The sequence below is a fragment of the Hippopotamus amphibius genome, chromosome 4 (assembly GCF_030028045.1).
Source record: "Hippopotamus amphibius kiboko isolate mHipAmp2 chromosome 4, mHipAmp2.hap2, whole genome shotgun sequence".
NCBI lineage: Eukaryota > Metazoa > Chordata > Mammalia > Artiodactyla > Hippopotamidae > Hippopotamus > Hippopotamus amphibius.
The window spans coordinates 149,845,748-149,865,444 of NC_080189.1; the positions used below are offsets into that span (position 1 = coordinate 149,845,748).

At 36.8% G+C, this 19,697-nt stretch overlaps 1 protein-coding gene across 1 annotated transcript in view; it reads right to left on the reverse strand.

Annotated features, from left to right (window-relative positions):
• The window catches only part of KCNH5 (potassium voltage-gated channel subfamily H member 5), a 326,379-nt gene that overhangs the window by 257,597 nt on the left and 49,085 nt on the right, over positions 1 to 19,697 (reverse strand). Inside the window, exons 3-5 of the mRNA XM_057731911.1 lie at positions 17,612 to 17,718; positions 13,230 to 13,358; positions 74 to 189 (exon numbers count right to left, since the gene is read on the reverse strand). Coding sequence (XP_057587894.1) covers positions 74 to 189; positions 13,230 to 13,358; positions 17,612 to 17,718 — 352 coding nt within the window. The remainder of the gene's footprint in view (positions 1 to 73; positions 190 to 13,229; positions 13,359 to 17,611; positions 17,719 to 19,697) is intronic.

Consider the following 19,697-nt stretch of genomic DNA (forward strand, 5'->3'; position numbering starts at 1 on the left):
TATATTGAAACATTTGGGGGGAAAAATGTACGACCACCTCCATGTTGGGAAGTAAAGTCAATCTCGCACTTACTTCAGCTAGTCTTGAATGTTTGTGGACCACCTCTGTTTTATTCATTGGCGTGAGCTGTTGCAAAACACTTCGACTATTTGTCAAAGCCCGGGTCAATCGGGCAAATTTCGTCCAACCTTAAAAATAAGGAAAGAAAATCTCAGTTTTTCACACATCATGAATATGGAAGCCAACATTCTTACCAATATTGAGGGGTCTCAGAAATAGCATAACATGCAGAACTAATGAAAAGTATCACTCTAAAGCATTTTATTTCTACACAGACATCATCATATATTGCAAGCGTGGTTATAAAATAATAAGTAATTTGTATGTGTGATCTTTGTGTTTCGCTCATGTCTATCCTATAGTCCCTATAGCCAGGCAGTTAGTTGTCCACAGAGTTCTGTCCTCCCCCTTGCCTTGTGTAGGTTTGTTACTGGGAAACAGCTGCCCAGCCAGGAATACACTTCCCAGCATTCCTTGCATCTAGGTGTGGCTGTGTCCCTAGTTCTCACCAATGGAATGAGAGCAGATGTGATGTGTGTCACTTTGTGCATGCAACAACTTAAGAAGCACCTAAAACTTCTCCACACTTTCTCCCTCCTTCTAGCAGCTGTATGTAAATGACAACAAGGCCCCAGGGGATGGCAAAGCCACTGAATCAGTGCATAAAAGAATGCCAAGGATCAACTGCCTTGGGTTGTTATATGAGCAAGAAATATGCTTCTATTGCGTTAAACCACTTAAAGCTGGAAGCACTTAAAGCTGGGGGGTTATTTATTATAACAGGTAGTATTACCCTAATAAAAACAGTCCTATTGTGTACTCATGTGAAGATACACACACATAAGAGAATAAAGCCCAGTTTCAACAAATCTCACTTACTATGGTTCGTTTCACACACCTCCAACTTCTCTGTAACATAGCAAAATATTATTTCTCTCTTACTAATAATTTCATTGATATTTAAGTGATTATTTTTGCAATATTGAGAATCCTTAATAATGTTTTCCAAAAGAGTAATAACCTTAACGTCTAAGGGAAGGAATGTGAACTTAGTGGGAAAGAAATTTCTTCCATTATTTCCAATATTAAAATCATTAATTTTTCATTATTAAGTTAATTAACTTCAAGGAAATGTCAATGAGATGTGAACAAGTAGAACAAAACCAACCATACTCTGCTCCTATCTCAATCATCCTTTCTCTAAGTATCCCGAAAAGCTCTAATCTATTATGGACTCCATTAAGACCATTTGATAATTTCCATGCTATTACCTTTAACTAGGGTATTTACCAAACAATTCCTTAAAAATGAAAACTCCTGATGGTCCAAAAGAATGAGTCTAATGGCAATGATGAAATTTCAGACAACGTGACAAAAAATGAAGGAAGAAATCCTGGGCAGGCACCAACCAAATGTCTTTCAAACCTTACCAAGTAGGTGACATCATACTTTACTGCTATTCTTTAATCTAAGTCTGACTTAATGTAGGCTTTTTATTGCCCCACCAATTTATGGGATCAACAATTGGATTGGGAAAATAAGTAAACTGGCATTGGTTGATAGAAGATCCTTTATTCTTTTCCATTAATGGGCCTCATCTTAGTGACTAGAACAGAAAATGTTAGGCTTTGGGAATTGTATGCAACCCTAAGGCTTGCCCTGTGCTAAGTGCTAGAGAAACAAAGAAGTACCAGATACGCCACCAGCTCTCTAAGAATTCAACATCAACACAAAAGACCATCATGCAATCTATTATCACCAACTTAGACTTTTCTTCTAAGCACTAGACCTATATAACTAATTAGCCATTTGCCTCCTCTTACTCAGATGTTCTACAGGCATCTGTTAACATGTTCAAAATCAGTCTTATCATCACCTTCTTCCCCCATCTTTAAAGTATTATTGGTCTTAGTGAATGGCCCCATGATATTTCCAGCTGTCCAAATCAGAAATTTGAGATTCACCATCCTCCTTCTCTATTACCTCCACACCCTACAAATATATCCAATCCCTTCCAAGACTTATAGACCATAACTGATCAATAAATATCCTCAAATTTAATTTCCTCTCTCCATCCCTAATATAGTAGACAATATAGCATCTTGCACCTAAGTTAGACAGTGGCTCCTAAAAACCATAGTCTCTGTCTGCTCTCTGACCACATACTCCTCAAGCAACTGTGCACATTGCTGTCAGAGTTCTTTCTACAGCACAAATCTTACCATGCCCTTCTCCCATTTTAAATTCTTTAAGATATCCCTGGAGGGGGCTTCCCTGGTGGCGCAGTGGTTAAGAATCCACCTGCCAATGCAAGGGACACAGGTTCAAGCCCTGGTCCAGGAAGATCCCGCATGCTGAGGAGCAACTAAGTCCATGCACCACAACTACTGAGTCTGTGCTCTAGAGCCCACGAGCCACAACTACTGAGCCCATGTGCCACAACTACTGAAGCCCGTGTGCCTAGAGCCAGTGCTCCACAACAACAAAAGCCACTGCAACGAGAAGCCTGCGCACCGCAATGAAGAGTAGCCCCCGCTCGCTGCAACCAGAGAAAGCCTGTACACAGCAATGAAGACCCAAAGCAGCCAAAAAATTTTTTAAAAAAAGAGATCCCTGGAGGCCTTCAGGATTGAATATCCTTGGTATACAAGTCATTTAGTTTCTGAACCTAAAGATTTGCTCTGCATCCATCTCCTCCCACTTCTTCATACTCACTCTGTATTCCAGCCTTACTAAAATCAATCGCAAATTAAAAGAACAAATTCAAAAATAAAATTAAATCCACTAGAAATTCTTTGTACACACTGTGACATTCAATGCTTTCATGCTCTCACATGTTATAATCACTCTGCCTGCCTGAAATGCTTTTTTGCCTTCCCATCTGTCTGGCTAATGTTTACTGATACCTCTGGAATTCTGGAATCCACTGGAAGCTTCTTAGATCCACTCATGAGAGATGCATTCTCCTCTGTGCATTTACAGCATAGGATACATACCTCACATGGCACTAACAATACTAATGCAGTTGTTGATAAGTACATCAGTCACTCCCACTAAACTACCGTTCATCTCTCCATTCTCAGCACTTGGTAGAATCCTGCCACAAAACAGGCCTTTAATTGATTAACTAATTAATTAAAAGTTATTTGTAACTTTAAAAATAAGATTTAAAAATAAACTCCATTTTTATTATCATGAACATTAACATGAAATATTATGTGTTATTACTGTTGGGTTTTGGTTTGATTTTTGCTTTATTGGGTTAAAATGGTGAGGATGTCTTCAGATGACAGTAACTATATTGGCAACAGGTATATTAAAATATTTCCTGTTGATCATTTCTCTTCTTACATTAAATGGATATCATAATTGCATTGAATATTTCTAGAAACTTACAAGTCTATCTTGATTTCAGTTTCTTTTCTTTTCTCCTTTAATGGCTGCACTGTGAGGCTTGCACGATCTTAGTTCCCCAACCAGTAACAGAACCCAGGCCCTCGGCAGTGAAAGCACAGGGTCCTAACCACTGGACAACCAGGGAATTCCCGCAAGTCAATCTTATACTGACTGAAGGTTAATATTTCTAAGATTAAATAACGTTGTACCTGTTAGTACATCTGATTTATTGGATTTAAAGAGAAGCCCATTTTCATTCCCTGTGCATGATAAGTTTTATTCAGAAAAAAGGAGATATTGAAGGAATAAATTCAATAACACAGAGAAGGATACAAATCATAAAATGCCATGTATTCTCTCCTTTCCTAGGATCATACAAAGAAATAAACACGTGAGGAAGGAGGAACATGATGATGAAAGCTTATCATCATCCTCTGGTTTAATATTTCAAGCATTATGAGCACACTACTGTTTTTTTTTTTTTTTTAGCCTTTTTTTAATGGGTAATACATTGTAAATATGTTGGAGGGTTTTTGCTGTTGTTGTTGTTGTTTTCAGCCATGCTGCGCAGCATCTGGGATCTTTGTTCCCCAACCAGGGATCGAACCCGTGCCCCTTGCATTAGAAGCGCAGCCTCTTAACCACTGGACCACCACCACCTCCAGGGAAGTCCCCACACTACTGTCTCTTAATGAAGAAGCAGCGTTTCCTTATTTAAATATAAAACAAATGTAACTGTGTATGTGTCTCTCATTTTACACATGAAGTTAATATAATCAGGAAATGTTTCATCCCTTTACCCTATTTCAATTTCCTGAAGGAAGAAAAAATTTTTAAACTGTGAAAATAAAACACACACATTCTTCTCCATGGTGAAAATAGGACTATCATTGATTAAACATCAGAAAGAAACTGAAAGAAAAATGTTAATTCCTCATTCTAAAAGTTTTCACACAGTGTATTCTGAGTGGGACCACCCTTAAGCACAGATGAAAAGGGAGCTGACTGCATGACATGAATTTTCAGTGCCAGATTGTATTCTTTCTCGCCCTGGTTGTCTAGTTCCATGACTGGCACATAGCGGGCACCAGACATACTTTTGAAGGAATGAATGAGAACGTTAGTAAAAATGCTAAATAGAAATTAACACAGCATCCACAGTATAGGTAGCTAAAATCAGATTATAAGGAAGGAAACATGTTCAGCTCTTAGCAGATACTAACATAACTCATCTGTCCTGTGAAGGAAGGGCTTTAAGTTGGAGAAGGTAGAAAGTATGTGGTAGGGGGTGGAGGAGGAAGTGTAGAGGATTATAATTTTTCCTTCAAAAAGAGTACTGGGGAGATGCTAACAGGAAAAAAAAAAGGTGGTGACAACTGTCAAATTGACTCAGACATACTGAGAGAAGTTTAGGATTCTTCCTAGAGAAAGCAAAAGCAGTAGTCTAATCAAGTAACCATGTATGAGATTTGATATCAAAATGCCCTCAGAGCTGGAAAACCAATGCAAAGCCAAGCAGTGTTTTGTTTCACATTTAAATCAAAGGGAGCACGCAAAGATGCACTCCCTGAACTGCTCAATGATCTTTTAATTTGTCTCTAGTTAGGGCTTTCTTGCACTCCTCTGTTCCAAACAGTTAGCATTTTTCTCAAGATCCCTATGCCATCCCTCTGTCCTCAGTCTCAGCACATTACCTTATCAAATATATTATTGAAAAAACAGAAGACATAAGAAACACAACAACTTTCAATCTCCGTTCTGTCCCCTTCACCTTGAGACCCACCCACAACGGCACCTGATTCTTGCCTGTACCTTTATTATCTCAGAGACTTAGGCATTTGCTCTTTCCTGATGATGTGTGTATTCTATCCATGGACATTTAAGTGGTTTCTAGATTTTTCACTATCACTAACAATGTCACAGTGAATTTCCTTATGCCTATCCCTTTGTGCTCTTGGACACATCTGGAATTGCCCATGTTATTAGGTAAATTAGTTCACTTGATCTGTCAGCAACCCCATCTGCACAGTCAAACTTTGAAAAAGTTGAGCAGCCACACTGTCTAGGTCAGGGAAAAAAAGACACATCAGCAGTTCTAACTTTTCCCGGCGATACATTTACTGATCTCACCTTTACTGAGACCTAACTGGTGTAACTGATTATTCAGCACAGTTTGCTGATGTTACTTAGATGTGGTCGATACGGGGTAATGTGAACAGACAGCTGAATATGAAGAGCCTAATACTTGCTCTATAAGTTGTTCATGGCATTATGAGAACATTTGTTCTCCTAAAAGCTCAAGATGCCAACTCCTTCTTAATAAAACATTAGTTTAGCTCTATTGGGTTGCAATTAACCTCTTTGTCATGAAGTGCCTAATCTTAAAAATAAAAGGAAGTCACAGAGGCAGTTCAATCAATCTACTAGACTGCAACACAAGATTCTAATCTATAAGAAAAAAGCTTAGGTAAACAATTATACTCTTAGCCAAAGAGACTACATGCTATAATTACTCATATTTCATCTGTTGTTTCCTCTCTAAAGAAAACCATTGGCTTCCTACAAGGAGAAGGCTGCTATTTTTGCTGTTATTTTTATTCTACAGGAACTTTTTTTGTCTCAATTATTGGCATGAAGATGTCATAACTATTTGGCACAGGATATTTTACACTGTAAGTGTCTTGGCAGTTTTGGAATCTGTTTGAAAATACTGTATGGTATAAACGGGCAGAGAATTGGACCATATCTTTTAGAACACATATGGATAACCAACAGAATGGATTTCTTGGCTGTAATTTTTCCCCGTTATATTATTATAAATGATGTCTCAGGTACCACTGACTGATAATCTGAGCAAAAGTTCCAAGACCTCAATACCAGGAACAAAAGATAACAAAAACACTTCTCCCTCCTTGAATTATTACTAGCAAATTCCGTTGATTCAAAACAGTACAATCCCGCCAGAATCAGAGTGTTCTCAACTTGTGTTTCATCTTTGTAGGGAAAAAGGAGAGCAGGGAACTAGGGTGGCCAAACCCCAACAATAAGTCTCCACTGGAAAGGATGAGGCAGCATGTGCCGTAGAGAGAACATCGGGCTGGAAATCAGTCAGGCCTTGGGTGTCAGGATCTTCAACAGTAAAATGGAGATGATGATACTAATTTTCAGAATGATAGGAATGAGCAATAAGGAATACAAAACTCCTGTCACGTATTAACTACTCCATCAAAGCTGGTTTTCTTCCTCTTCCATATTTTTTGCTACCATCCGTCATGGTAAAGGTCAAAGATATTGTTGACATCACTCAGCACCATTCATTTTAAAGGCAAAAATTAATCTAGAATGAAGTTTTGGTGATCATAGGATTCATTATGAGGAAGAGCTGCACTCAAATTAGTTGGCTGCCATCACACTACAGTTACTATCCCAGATACAATTTAGAAATAAAACTCACAATTAGCCAGTTTACTCAAGTCTTTCACCCATATGTCTGAGTTTCTTGGTAAAAATACCAACGTAAGTAGAAGGAGACTGATATCAATTCCAACCAATTTTGTCAAATCCCCAAAGGATGTAGGCCTTTGCTCCAATCACTGGCCCCCTTTTACATTAAGAAGGTAAAATGCCCTCGTTCTGGGATGAAAAAAGTTATATCCTGGCTTTCCAATGTGCGGATGCCTTTGTTTGTTCTGCATCCGAAAACACTATTTCCTATGTCCGAGGCTAAGCTTTTATTACCTAAGTATCGCTTCAAAATTCCACAAACACCCTCAACCTATTCGCTTGCAAGCATCCTCAGCTCCCTGATCCCTTCTCCCTGATCCTTGAGCTCCCTGAATCTTTTCATCTCGCTCACCTGACCAAATCCCAACTCTGGTTAAATCCAGCTCACTTGCTTCAGCAACTACACACCTGTCACTAAACGTGGGTGGAGCGAACACACAATCAGGCTCATAGATACTAATGAAATGTATGACCACTAGCCTCACGTGGACCTTAGTGCTGCTCAGCAAACCTGCTGAATTTAACCTTGGCCACCCTCTACACAACCATTTCATACCTCCTCCTCCTCCTCCTCTCACCTTCAACCCCTCACCTCCTCACTAGCCTTACTCTCAATTGATAACAGTGTTTCCTCTCTTACTGAAAAAATAAGAGCAATCAGAAGGAAGCTTCCACGTATATTTACTTGTTTGTCGCACCTCCCCCCTTCCCCCATTAGGATGTGATGGAAGGAAATTTGTATCTCCAGGAACTAAAATACTGGCCTGCACCATACTGTTTGCTCAATTGGCATTTTTGGTTGGGAAAAAAATAGATAAAATAAATTAAGAGAATAAATACTCCTAGAAGAGTCATGAAAAGGCTCATGTTAAGTAACTCTGCTGCCCAAGGCTGAATCAAAAGTAAGATTAATGTCTCCAAGTTCAATGCTCTAGACTCAAATCATTTTGGTATTATGGGATTCTCATGAAATCTCATCTGCTCTTTTACAAAAGTTCCATGGCCTCCTCTGCTCAATTTAAAAAATTGAAAGATTCATTTTTGTGCCAAGTTTTCAAAACATACTTTCTGATATTGCTAGCTTCATAGGGACAGTAGGATGATTGCTTAATGTCATAAATATTTTATTTCTATTGAATTTTTCATATTAAATTTACAACTCACATGAATAATAGAAAGTAGCTCATCTACACCATACACAGTTACATTGTGCAATACTTTTTCAGAAATCTGTTATGTATTTGAAAGGTGTGGAGGAGTCTCAAAATAAAAGTCTATTTAAAATAAGCTCTTCCACTACAAATTCTGGCACTGGCAAGAGATATTTTACTCTAATGCTTTTCACAATGGGATTGGATTTTCCCTATGAATTCTAACTTACATGTCTATCGAACACATAGCTCAAAAATCAAGTTGTCTGAGTTGTCTGGAGTTTATGTAAATGGAGTTCATTTTTGTAAGAATAAAATTATGCATTTAAAAGAGAAGGAGCTCTATGAGTCTGATGTGAGGATGCAAAGAGATGGAGGTAGAGGCAGATAAATGGAGAGGTATTAACTTGAGAAATAAAGGTCAACCCTTCAATATTAGCATCCTTTCCTCAACCTCATTGTAAAATGCTGCCAACTTTTAGTTTCCTTAAATAGATACCACCATTAACGTTCAGCAAGTTAAAAACCACAAGAAAGTACTATACTTTTCTTGGCCAACTTTAGCTGTGCCATGAAGTCACTTAAAGTAAATGAGAAAAAACAATAATCATCAAATATAAATGTAAATAAAGATTTTTGAGGGGAAAAGTCTGTGGCATAAAAGTTTTTTACTTGGTCTGGCTGTCGTTTGTGTGTGAAGGCAAGAGAAATTCATTTGAAGAATATGTTAAGTCACAAGTTATATGCCAATCATTTATCTTTTATTTAAAAATATAGCACTTTACCAAAATTTACAAACAACTCATGCAGCTCAATATCAAAAAAAGCAAACAACCCAATCAAAAACTAGGCAGAAGATCTAAATAGACATTTCTCAGAGAAGACATACAGATGGCCAAGAGGCACCTGGAAAGATGCTCAACATTGCTAATTATTAGAGAAATCCAAATCAAAACTACAATGAGGTATCACCTCACACCAGTCAGAATGGCCATCATCAAAAAGTCTACAAGGGAACTCTCCTACACTGTTGGTGGGAAGGTAAATTGGTACAGCCACTATGGAGAACAGTATGGAGGTTCCTTAAAAAACTAAAAATAGAACTACCATACGACCTAACAATCTCACTCCTAGGCATATACACAGAGAAAACCATAATTCAAAAAGATGCATGCACCCCAATGTTCTTTACAGCACCATTTACAATAATCAGGACACAGACGCAACCTAAATGTCCGTCAACAAATGAATGGATAAACAAGATCTGGTACATATATACAATGGAATATTACTCAGCCATAAAAAAAGGAATGAAATAGTACTATTTGCAGAGACATGGATGGACCTAGAGATTGTCATACAGAGTGAAATAAGAAAGAGAAAAACAAATATCATGTAATATTGCTTATATGTGGAATCTAGAAAAATGGTACAGATGAACTTATCAGCAAAGCAGAAATAGAGTCACAGATATAGAGAACAAATTTATGGGGGTAAGGGAGCTGGGGTGAATTTGGAGATTGGGATTGACATACGTACACTACTATGTATAAAACAGATAACTAATGAGGCCTTGCTGTTTAGCACAGGGAACCCTGCTCAGTGATCTGTGGTGACCTAAATGGGAAGAAAATCTAAAAAAGAGTGGATATATGTATACGTATAACATTCACTTTGCTGTACAGCATAAACTAACACAACATAGTAAATCAACTATACTCCACTAAAAATTAATTTAATTTTTTTTTTAAAGTCTACAAACAATAAATGCTGGAGAGGGTGTGGAGAAAAGGGAAACCTCCTACACTGTTGCTGGGAATGTAAATTGGTGCAGCCAATATGGAGAACAGTATGGAGGTTTCTTAAGAAACTAAAAATAGAGCTACCATATAATCCAGCAATCCCAATCCTGGACATATATCCAGAGAAAAACATGGTTCAAAAGGATACATGCACCTCAGTATTCATTGCAGTGCTGTTTACAATAGCCAAGACATGGAAGCAACCTAAATGTCCATCAACAGAGGAATAGATATAGACGATGTGGTACATATATACAATGAAATATTACTCAGCTATTAAAAAGAGTGAAATAATGCCATTTACAGCTATGTGGATGGACCTGGAGATTATCATACTAAGTAAAGTAGGTCAGACAGAGAAAGACAAACATTATATCGCTTATATGCAGAATCTAAAAAAAAAATGATACAAACAAACTGTTTACAAAACAGAAACAGAAACAGACTCACAGACTTAGAGAACCAATTTATGGTTACCAGGGAGGAAGTGTAGGGGCTAGGGACAGATTGGGAGTTTGGGATTGGCATGTACACACTGCTATATTTAAAACAGCCAACAGGACCTACCACAATACTCTGCTCAATACTCTGTAATAACCTAAGTGGGAAAAGAATGTGAAAAAGAATAGATACATGTATATGTATAGCTGAATCACTTTGCTGTACATCTGAAACTAACACAACATTGTTAATCAACTCCACCCCAATATAAAATAAGAATTTAAATATATATATATATATATATAGCACTCTAAGATACAGTCAGCTGTTAGCTACAGATTTTTCATAGATATTTCTTATCATGTTGAGAAAGTTCCCCTCTATTCCTATTTTGCTGAGAGTTTTTATCATGAATGGGTGTTCAGTATTGTGAAATGCTTTTGCTGTGCCAACTGATATCATCAAATGAATTTTCTTCTTTAGCCTGCTGTTGGCACAATGAATTAGGGTTACTGAATTTTTAATTTTGAATCAGCTTTGCATATGTGGAAGAAATCCCACTTGGTCATTACATGTAATTCTTTTAAGACATTGCAACCTATTTTAGTTGAGGATTTTTATATCTACATTCATAAGAAATGTTGGTCTGTAATGTCTTTTTCTGGTTTTGGTATGATGGTACAGTCTGCCTCACAGAATGAGTTAGGAGGGTTCTCTATACTACTATTTTCTGGAAGAGACTGTGAATTCACCAATGAAATCATCTGCACTTCTTATTTTGGAAGTTTATTAATTATTAACTCAACTTATTTAATAGATATAGGACAATCCAGGTTACCTATTTCTCCTAGTGTGAGTTCTGGTAGTTTGTGTCTTTCAAGGAACTGGCCCACTTTATCAATTCAGTGGCTATCGAGTCATTCAAATTATTTCTTCACATGATTTTACACCCATGGAATATGTTGTGATGGCCCTTCTTTAATTTCTGGTATTGGTAATTTGTGTCTTCTCCCTTTTTCTTGATTAGACTGGCTAGAGGTTTGTTAACTTTAATATTCTTTTCCAAGAGTCAGCTTTGCGTTGCAGTGATTCTCTCGAATGTTTTTTCTGTTTTCTATTTCATTGATTTCTACTCTAAGGTTTATTACTTCTTGTCTTCAGCTTGTTTTGGCTTAAACTGCTCTTCTTTGTCTAGTTTCCTAAGGTAGAAGCTTAGATTATTAATTTTATATCTTTCTTCATTTCAAACATGAATTTAATGATATACATTTCCCTCTACGCACTGTTTTTGCTGCATCTCAGAAATTTGATATGTTGTATTTTAATTTTCATTTAGTTCAAAATATTATTCTAATTTATCTTAAGGCTTCTTCTTTGATCCATGGGCTATTTAGAAATGTGTTAATTTCCAAATATTTGGGGATTTTCTAGTTGTGTTTCTCTTATTCATTTCTAGTTTAAATCCATTGTGATCTAAGAACTTATCTTGCAAGATTTCTATTCTTTTAAAAATTTGTCAAAGTGTGTTTTATGGCCAGAATATGATCTATCTAGTGAATGTTCCATGTAAATTTGAGAAGAATATGTATTCTGCTGCTATTGGATGGAGCACCTTGAATTTTAAAACAAGGGAGCATAAAACCTAAACACTATTAGAAGACTATTCTATTAAAAAATAGTATTTAAATTTATCTGAAACTTCCTAGACACTGGCTCTATGAGTAAAGGCAGAGGAACAGGTAGTACAGGTCGAAAAGTGAATATTTTATTCGACCTTCCAGGAAATGATCTAGTACACACATTTTCAGAAATAGTCACAAATGAATTGCTCTCTGTCATACTTTAAATGGTCTGCACATCACAAAGTTTTCCTCTTGCAATTTGATGCTAACCAGAAACTAAGCATATGTGTACACACACACACACACGTATATAATATACGTATCAATTCATATGCAGGGAATAAAGCTAATGCAATTTTTCTTTGATTACGATTACAGTTGAAAATATTAAAACTTTTGTGCCAGTTTGTTTAAAGAGGTAAGAAAAGGCAATGTTTGCTAAATGTAAAAAAAAAAAAAAACATTCCATTTATAGTCTTCTAAGATATTATTAAAAAATAATGTTTCATAAAAACTTCTTCTAAGGGTATTTGCAATGCTTCATCTATATGACACCAGTTTCTAATTTAAACAAAATTGGAGAGAATAAAATGAGAGTAAATTATATATAAAAGGGGGTAAAAGCACATGCCCCTGACTAATGTTTTCTATAGCAGTCTCTCTGAATATTATAGTCAATAACACTCCAATCAGAATATTTGCATTTTGCCAGCCAATTTCTAGATGACAAAATTGTTCTTTACATAATTAAACAACACCTACCCAAGAAAATCTACAACCAAATAAATAAAGGGAGAAAAGTAACCTGAAAAAGTCAACTAATCAAGCTCTAATCAATGTAACAAAATTCAATCAACTAATCAACTGTGTTCTAATAGGACTTCACCCAAAATCCCACAAGCTATTACACTTTTTTGTTTCTAAAGACTAGTATGATGTAAGTTGTTGAAACCCCCATTACATTAATTCAAAATTAATAATGCTCTATGAAATCTCTTCCTTATATCTCATCTCAATTCCTTTTATTATAATTTAAGTTAACCAACTAATATTTAAATGTTCTACCTTCTTTCAAACAATATGATTGAATAAAATTGATTCTGGACAATTATTAGGATGAATAGAAAGCAAAAGAAGGTCATAGAGTAAATTTTGTTTTCAAGTTCAACCAATGGATGTTGTGAAAATAACAATAATGATTTATTTAAATGACAGGCTAACCCTTAAGTATGGTAATTCCTAAGAAAAGTACCTTTTGTTGAATCATCTTCTATTGGCTGTTTGAATAACGTAATATCCTTGAAAGTGCATAGGAACAAAACCACCTTTTCATGTTCATTTCTTATTGGTGCAATTTGCATATAAAACCAAACAGGGGTTCCTGTAAAAGAGAGAAAGGACAACAGAGCATGACATAGCCACCACAATGATTTGGTCCCTTGCTTTTCCTCTTCCTTCAGGTGCCAAGTACTATGCCAGGAATCAGCACCAAAACAATAGTATTTTAATTGCTGAAAAAAATCGAAAAAACTTTCATTTTATATCAACTACCAGTTGCTCAAAAATTAATGAACATATTTTTCAACCCAAAATATCAAAATCTGAAAGTAAAGCACAGGGCATCATTTCACAACGCAGTGGAATAAAGGCAGGCTTGCTATTTAAGCGGTGCCAGCATCACCTTTAGATCTGGGTCCCTATACCACTGCTGCTCTCACCAACTCCCTTCCATCATCTCACCAAGCGTGAGCATTCCTCCATGCTTCTGCTTGTCAGTTTAAGAAGTGTTTCCAGTCAACTTCAACATCAGTGCCTGATGCTTTGATAAGTATTCCTCTTGGAGGAACTTTTGAAATGCTGCTTCTATCTCAAGGCTCTCTCATCAGTCAGGCAGACTTATAACTCTAAGGCTCTGACCGCATCCCCACCTCATAGGGATAGGATGTCAGCAAAACTAGAAGCCTGATGTACACAGAGCTATACCTGAAGCCTTTAAGGCAATGCTAAAGAAAAAAAAATGTCCCCAGGCCTTGAAAGTCTTAGATACCTTCATGAGACACTGTTTCCAACCTTGTTCACTCAAAGCATGAGGCTGTTCTCTGTCTTCAAACAGTGACTCCTACAGACTCCAGAGGACACAGAGTTTCAAAGCATTCAAGGCTTAGGATTTGGACAAATCAGAAACTGGCATTAGGTCAAATAATAAATATTTGAAGACACAAGAAATGCCTTCAAAGGCGTAATTACCCATTAAAACGATAAAACACTGAGGAAAAGTTCCATCAGAATCAAAAAGACACATTTTCCATTATAGTCTTTCCAAGCCACAGGCAGTAAAGCCTCTCCAAATATTCTATCTTAAAGACATAAAGTCTTTTGTCAGTTTGGGATCTGGGGAGTGAAATGTGCCGCTGTTTGTTCTCTAAGTGAGAGTTGATAGCTTGTTAGTGACTTCCAATGAAAACCAGTAAGAAGCACCTGCACACCTGTGGCCGAAAATTGTCAGGTTATAATACCACCACAAAGGGGAATTTGCTTTTTATACAGAATGGGTGAGTTAACTATCGGGTGCTAGAAGTCAGAGAATTCAAGAGAGGAGATTTCTAGAAATATTCAGTTCTGACGACTAGGTCCTTTGCAACCCCAGGGGGCCTACGGAAGGACATGGCCTTTTCCAAAATGATTACAGGATGAGACAGGGACCTCAAAAACAATCACAGCATCTCTCAGAAAGGCTTGTTCTTTGTTTTTTGCTTCTTACTTTACACAGTGTGTCTAGGAACCGTGAGTGATGTGCACAGTTTGACAAATCACCAGACGCAGACGCTAGCAGATACATGGCCTGTGGCTGTTCCAACACAGTGAGCTTGAGGCAGCAGGGTCACAAACAGAGAGAAAGGGGCATCTGAACAGAAAGAGGTGACGTTGCAGTTCATACCTTCCTATGAAAACAGCAACTTTTCACATTTTGACATTGAGTCAGGGCTGTTTTTAAATTGCTTTCAGATATCACGGTATACTTTTTTCAGGTTTAGTCACAGGCTCAGACTTCTCCAAGTAGGCTGAGTTTTTGCTGAGTGGCTGCTGAAATATCCATATTCTGGATTTGGGGTTCAGGGTGATGGGAAGTCTGGGAGGGTTAGGTAGAGAGGCCTGTAGCTGCTGGAAAGTGAAGGCAGTGCCCTGGCATAGATTATTTGGAGTTGCCCTAGCTGTCACAGTTCTGCCTTGGTGTAAACAGAAAGATCCACTTTCAGTCGTCATCTCAACAGTAGAAGCAGTCCACTGTTAATCAGAGAAATGGACCTAAAGGATAGAGGCTGCAAACTGAAATGCCAATTGTGACACATATTAAGTCAGATACCTCAATCTACCCATTTGCAAATGGTGTTTACCTAATTATTTAATGGAAGTGTTGGGAGGACTTGGCATTCAGGAATTCCCAAAACAGTTCTCTACAGACGTGAATTTTTCGAACATTAAAAAAACGCCATAAGAACACACTTTTTTCAGTTGATGGTCAAAAGCCTTTAGCTAACTATTTACAAGATTTCTTAAGGCTGCTTTTAAGTATAGTAGAACTCTGTTATAATACATGGATAGTATCTATTTTTCATATTAAAGAAAAAAACTCAATGCAGATACTATCCAGAAGAGACAGGAGTTTTAATCTATAGTGCTATGGGCCATAACTCCTGATGGCTCTAAGCGGACAGCTACATGTATATAGATAATTACCGAAAAGAACCAGGCAGGCCTGAACAAAGGCCAGACAATTATTACAAGCTATTAAAATAAAGCAAACTATGCAAACCACCTTGGAAGGAAACTTTTAGGAATGAAATATTAAAGTTATTGCTAACATAATTTAAAGGATATAAACAAAACATAATTTCCACAAAGGTATTTTTGAGAAAATAAGAAACTATGGCCTTGGCTTTGGAGCTTTAAAATCAGAAAAAAGATTCATTTATTCTGTTAATATCCTAGGGTGAAATGACCTCAGTAATATGGAATATTCTTAAATTATTTGCTAAACTCGAGGTACATATTGAAATCATTTGAGGGATAACAACCCTATATGAAAAATGAAAGGGGACATTCCCTGGTGGTCCAGTGGTCAGGACTACGTGTTTCCACTGTTGGGGGCACAGGTTCGACCCCTGGTTGGTGAACTAAGGTCCCACAGGCCACGGGGCAGGCAAAAAAAAAAAAAAATGAAAAGGAGTTTTGGCATATAGGTCTACTGCAAATTATCAGTATGTATTTGGACCTAGTGGAAAAAAACCCAGAAAGCACCTAGAGACTGGCTTTTCTCCTGTAGAAGATGGAGCTGATCCTTCAGAATGGATTGTTTCCTAGCTGACAAGCCAACAGACATTTGGCTATGATGTCAAAGAGAAATACATTTTCAGCTTTGATTCTAAAATGAAAGATAAGGCAATAGGACATTCCTTAGGTAAAAACCGCTGAAGACTAATGCTTCCCTTACCAGGGGCTGCTGGTAATGGTGACTTCACTGCTACTGTGAAGCAATGCCTGTGGTTGCTGTTATCCCTATGACGGCCTATTAACACAAAGAGAAACCTAAATTCAGTTCTAAATATTCCACAGATAACAAATGTGTAAGGTACCATGGCGAGGATAAATTCTGCTCCACAAAACCCAACCAGCACTAAACACAGAACAGGCACTTCCTGTTGAAGCTAGAACACTTCCTGAACCAGCAAAGAATTTAGTAACCATCAATTTCCTCTAAAGATAATAATTGGCTTTGCTATCATTTACCACAAACACTAAATAAGTTGACTCATGCAGTGACTCTTCTTTTTTTTTTTTTAAAGGTCCATTTGAGAATGCAGCAAAAAAGAAAGAAAGTAAGTGACTATTCAAAGAAAACAAATTAGAAAGGAGACGTGATTGAGGAGTGTACTGGTTGGTTTTCTGTTTGGGTGTTTTTTTCCTCCAAACTCCAATGGAGAGTCTCATCAGACTCTCCCATAATTACCTAAGGCCCATATCATGAAGTCTTATGTGATTATCTAATGGACAGCTGACCACTCGTTAATCCCATCATAGAGAACAGCAAACAACGATCAACACAAAGTCACTAGATGTGAACGGCCCACTCTGAAAGTAATGACTCTTTCCACTCGCCTTCCACACAAAACAGTCTGAGTCTCGCAAATGGCCATATCGGTAAAGATCCACCTCAGGTAGATAGCACATACTCACATGTCATCTATGTACCTGTAGAAAAGTAATCACACAAACACATCAACACCAATCAACTTTCCCTTTAAACATAAGAAGAAAGAAATTAATTTCTCTGTCACTTTTAGTTGCTGTCACATAACCATAGGATCCTTACCATGATTATTAATCACAAAACATTTCGCCACCTGACACTAAAAAAATCACATTTGAAATGCGTATTTTTTTACAGTCCTCAAAAGGTTGCTTTCCATAAGTGTCATTTATTAATTTTGATATCTAATGTTTACAAGTACCTCCTGCCAAAAGAAGCAATAAAAGTTTTATATTCTTTCTACATGATAGCATAACTCCCATAGCGTAATTCCCACTCACCAAGGCATGATACTGACACACCGTATCGGCAGGGGAGATACCTACTGTTTTTCTTGTACAAAAGAACTTCGAAGCAGTTTGACTCGTAGTTGTCAAAAGTCTGCCTGACTTTCTCAATGGTTTTCTTGTCAGTCAATTCTCCATACATAAAGCTGGAAAAGACACCAAACAATCCATTTCAGTTTTGTATTGATTTTCAAATGCTACATAAAATCATATATTTGTCCTTTTTTTAAGTATTCAAATTTAGTTACAAAATATCATGCTGTTCCCACAAAATGAACTAAAATATTTAAACTATGTTTTAACCAGGACTGGTAAACTTCTTGCTGAAAGCTAGCTTTAGAAGTTATTTTGAGCATACAGAGAGAGAGACAGAGAGAAAAAGAGAGAGAAAGAAGCAGTCCTCACTTTACACAAGTCCAATATGAATCAATTTTAGTTACTATGCTTTAGTTAAACAATACCAGTTTCCCAACAACACAGTTCAAATTTTGGTTTTCATAGTATAGTAACTGTGAATGATAGCAAAAAGTATAAACTTTGCTGCTAGCTCATCAGTCTGCAAGTCACTAGAAAACAAGTACACATTACAATCAGTGACCAATCATACCACCTCTTTTAAAGCCCGTCAGTATTACTGTGCATCTACTACTCAGTTCATGTACAAACAGCAAAGTGTGGAGTTGTGTTGCCGACTTGTCTCTCAGTGGTAAACTCATGTGACATTTTACAAAAATGGATAACCAAACCAGGAATTTGCCATCAAAGATTAAAGTCTACCAAAGAAATGTAAAGTAATGATGCTCGAAGTGAAATTCAAATTAAACATAAATGAAGTTATTTCCTCTATAAGAATAGCAGGAATGTTGACACTGCTGTCATTTGAGAGACTCTAGGTATGCAGGCAGAGGAACCTAGTGAGGACAAACTTATCAACATAAATCAGGAAAGGGACTGTTATAAAAAGGACCAAGGTTTCTCAGAGGAAGTAATGCCAGTTTACAAAAGACCCTTCACATTAAAGGAGCCCTAGGAGGTAATTCACAATACTGAAAGTGGAAGGATAAAAGAGCTGAAATGTATTCAAACTTAAAAGGAGTATGACTGTTTGCTAAGAGATAGACAAAATGCTCTCTAAATATCATAAAATATATTACAAAAATGCAAGAATTGTTCGAATGACTCTTGATAGCTTTTTACGAGTTATACTTACACTTATAATTCTATAACCCATTCTTTAGCCCTCCCAATGCTAAAATAGCCTGTCCTAAGAAAATAGGGTCATTTTAAGAAAAAATCCCAGATTATCATACTCTGGATAATTTTTCAAAAATAGGCTTTTATTTCTTACGTTGTTTCATTTGGTTTTTTTTATTTTAAGCTTTAAAACTACATATTTCCAGTGACAGACACATATTTGAGGTGGTAAAATGCAGCAGTTAAGTAATAAAAGATATTTCAAAATGACCTGAAAGAATGTCTGAAATGTATTATCCATCCTTCCAAAGCAAGTGTTCTGGAAATTAATTCAAACTTTGAAATTATTTCCACCCAAAGTTGTCCAAACCAAAATGACTAAATCAATGCTTCTGCATATTCTATGGATCTGTCACATTTGTTTACTTACTCAGTTTTTTTTAGTTGTAAATGTTGAATTTCTTTACCCAGGTTTCCTGAAGCCTGACTACAGATGGCTGAAGCTCAGTGCAGTCTTTGAATGGTTAATGGAATTCGAAGGAAACCAAGATTTAGAAGTGATAATCATCAGACTTTAGAAACTATATATCTATATAATATTATACACTTTTCATGTCCATTATTGAATATCCTCCAGGAATATATAATGGGAATACTAAAAAATTACAGAACTTCAAATTACTCTCTTAGATCACCAAGCTTCCCTTCAGCAATGATAAATGATTTCTACAATGGCACTGTTATCTTATTGGAAGGAAAATAAAATTAGATGCACAGAAGCAATCTATCCCTGCTATAATCTGGAGCAGCCATGCTGTAACAGAGCACCACTGCACTTAGAGGACCACTTACAAACTGAACAATTCATGGCCAGATTGTATAACTTCTCTCTCAGTTCCCTCGTCAGTAAAATGATGATATTGTTAATATA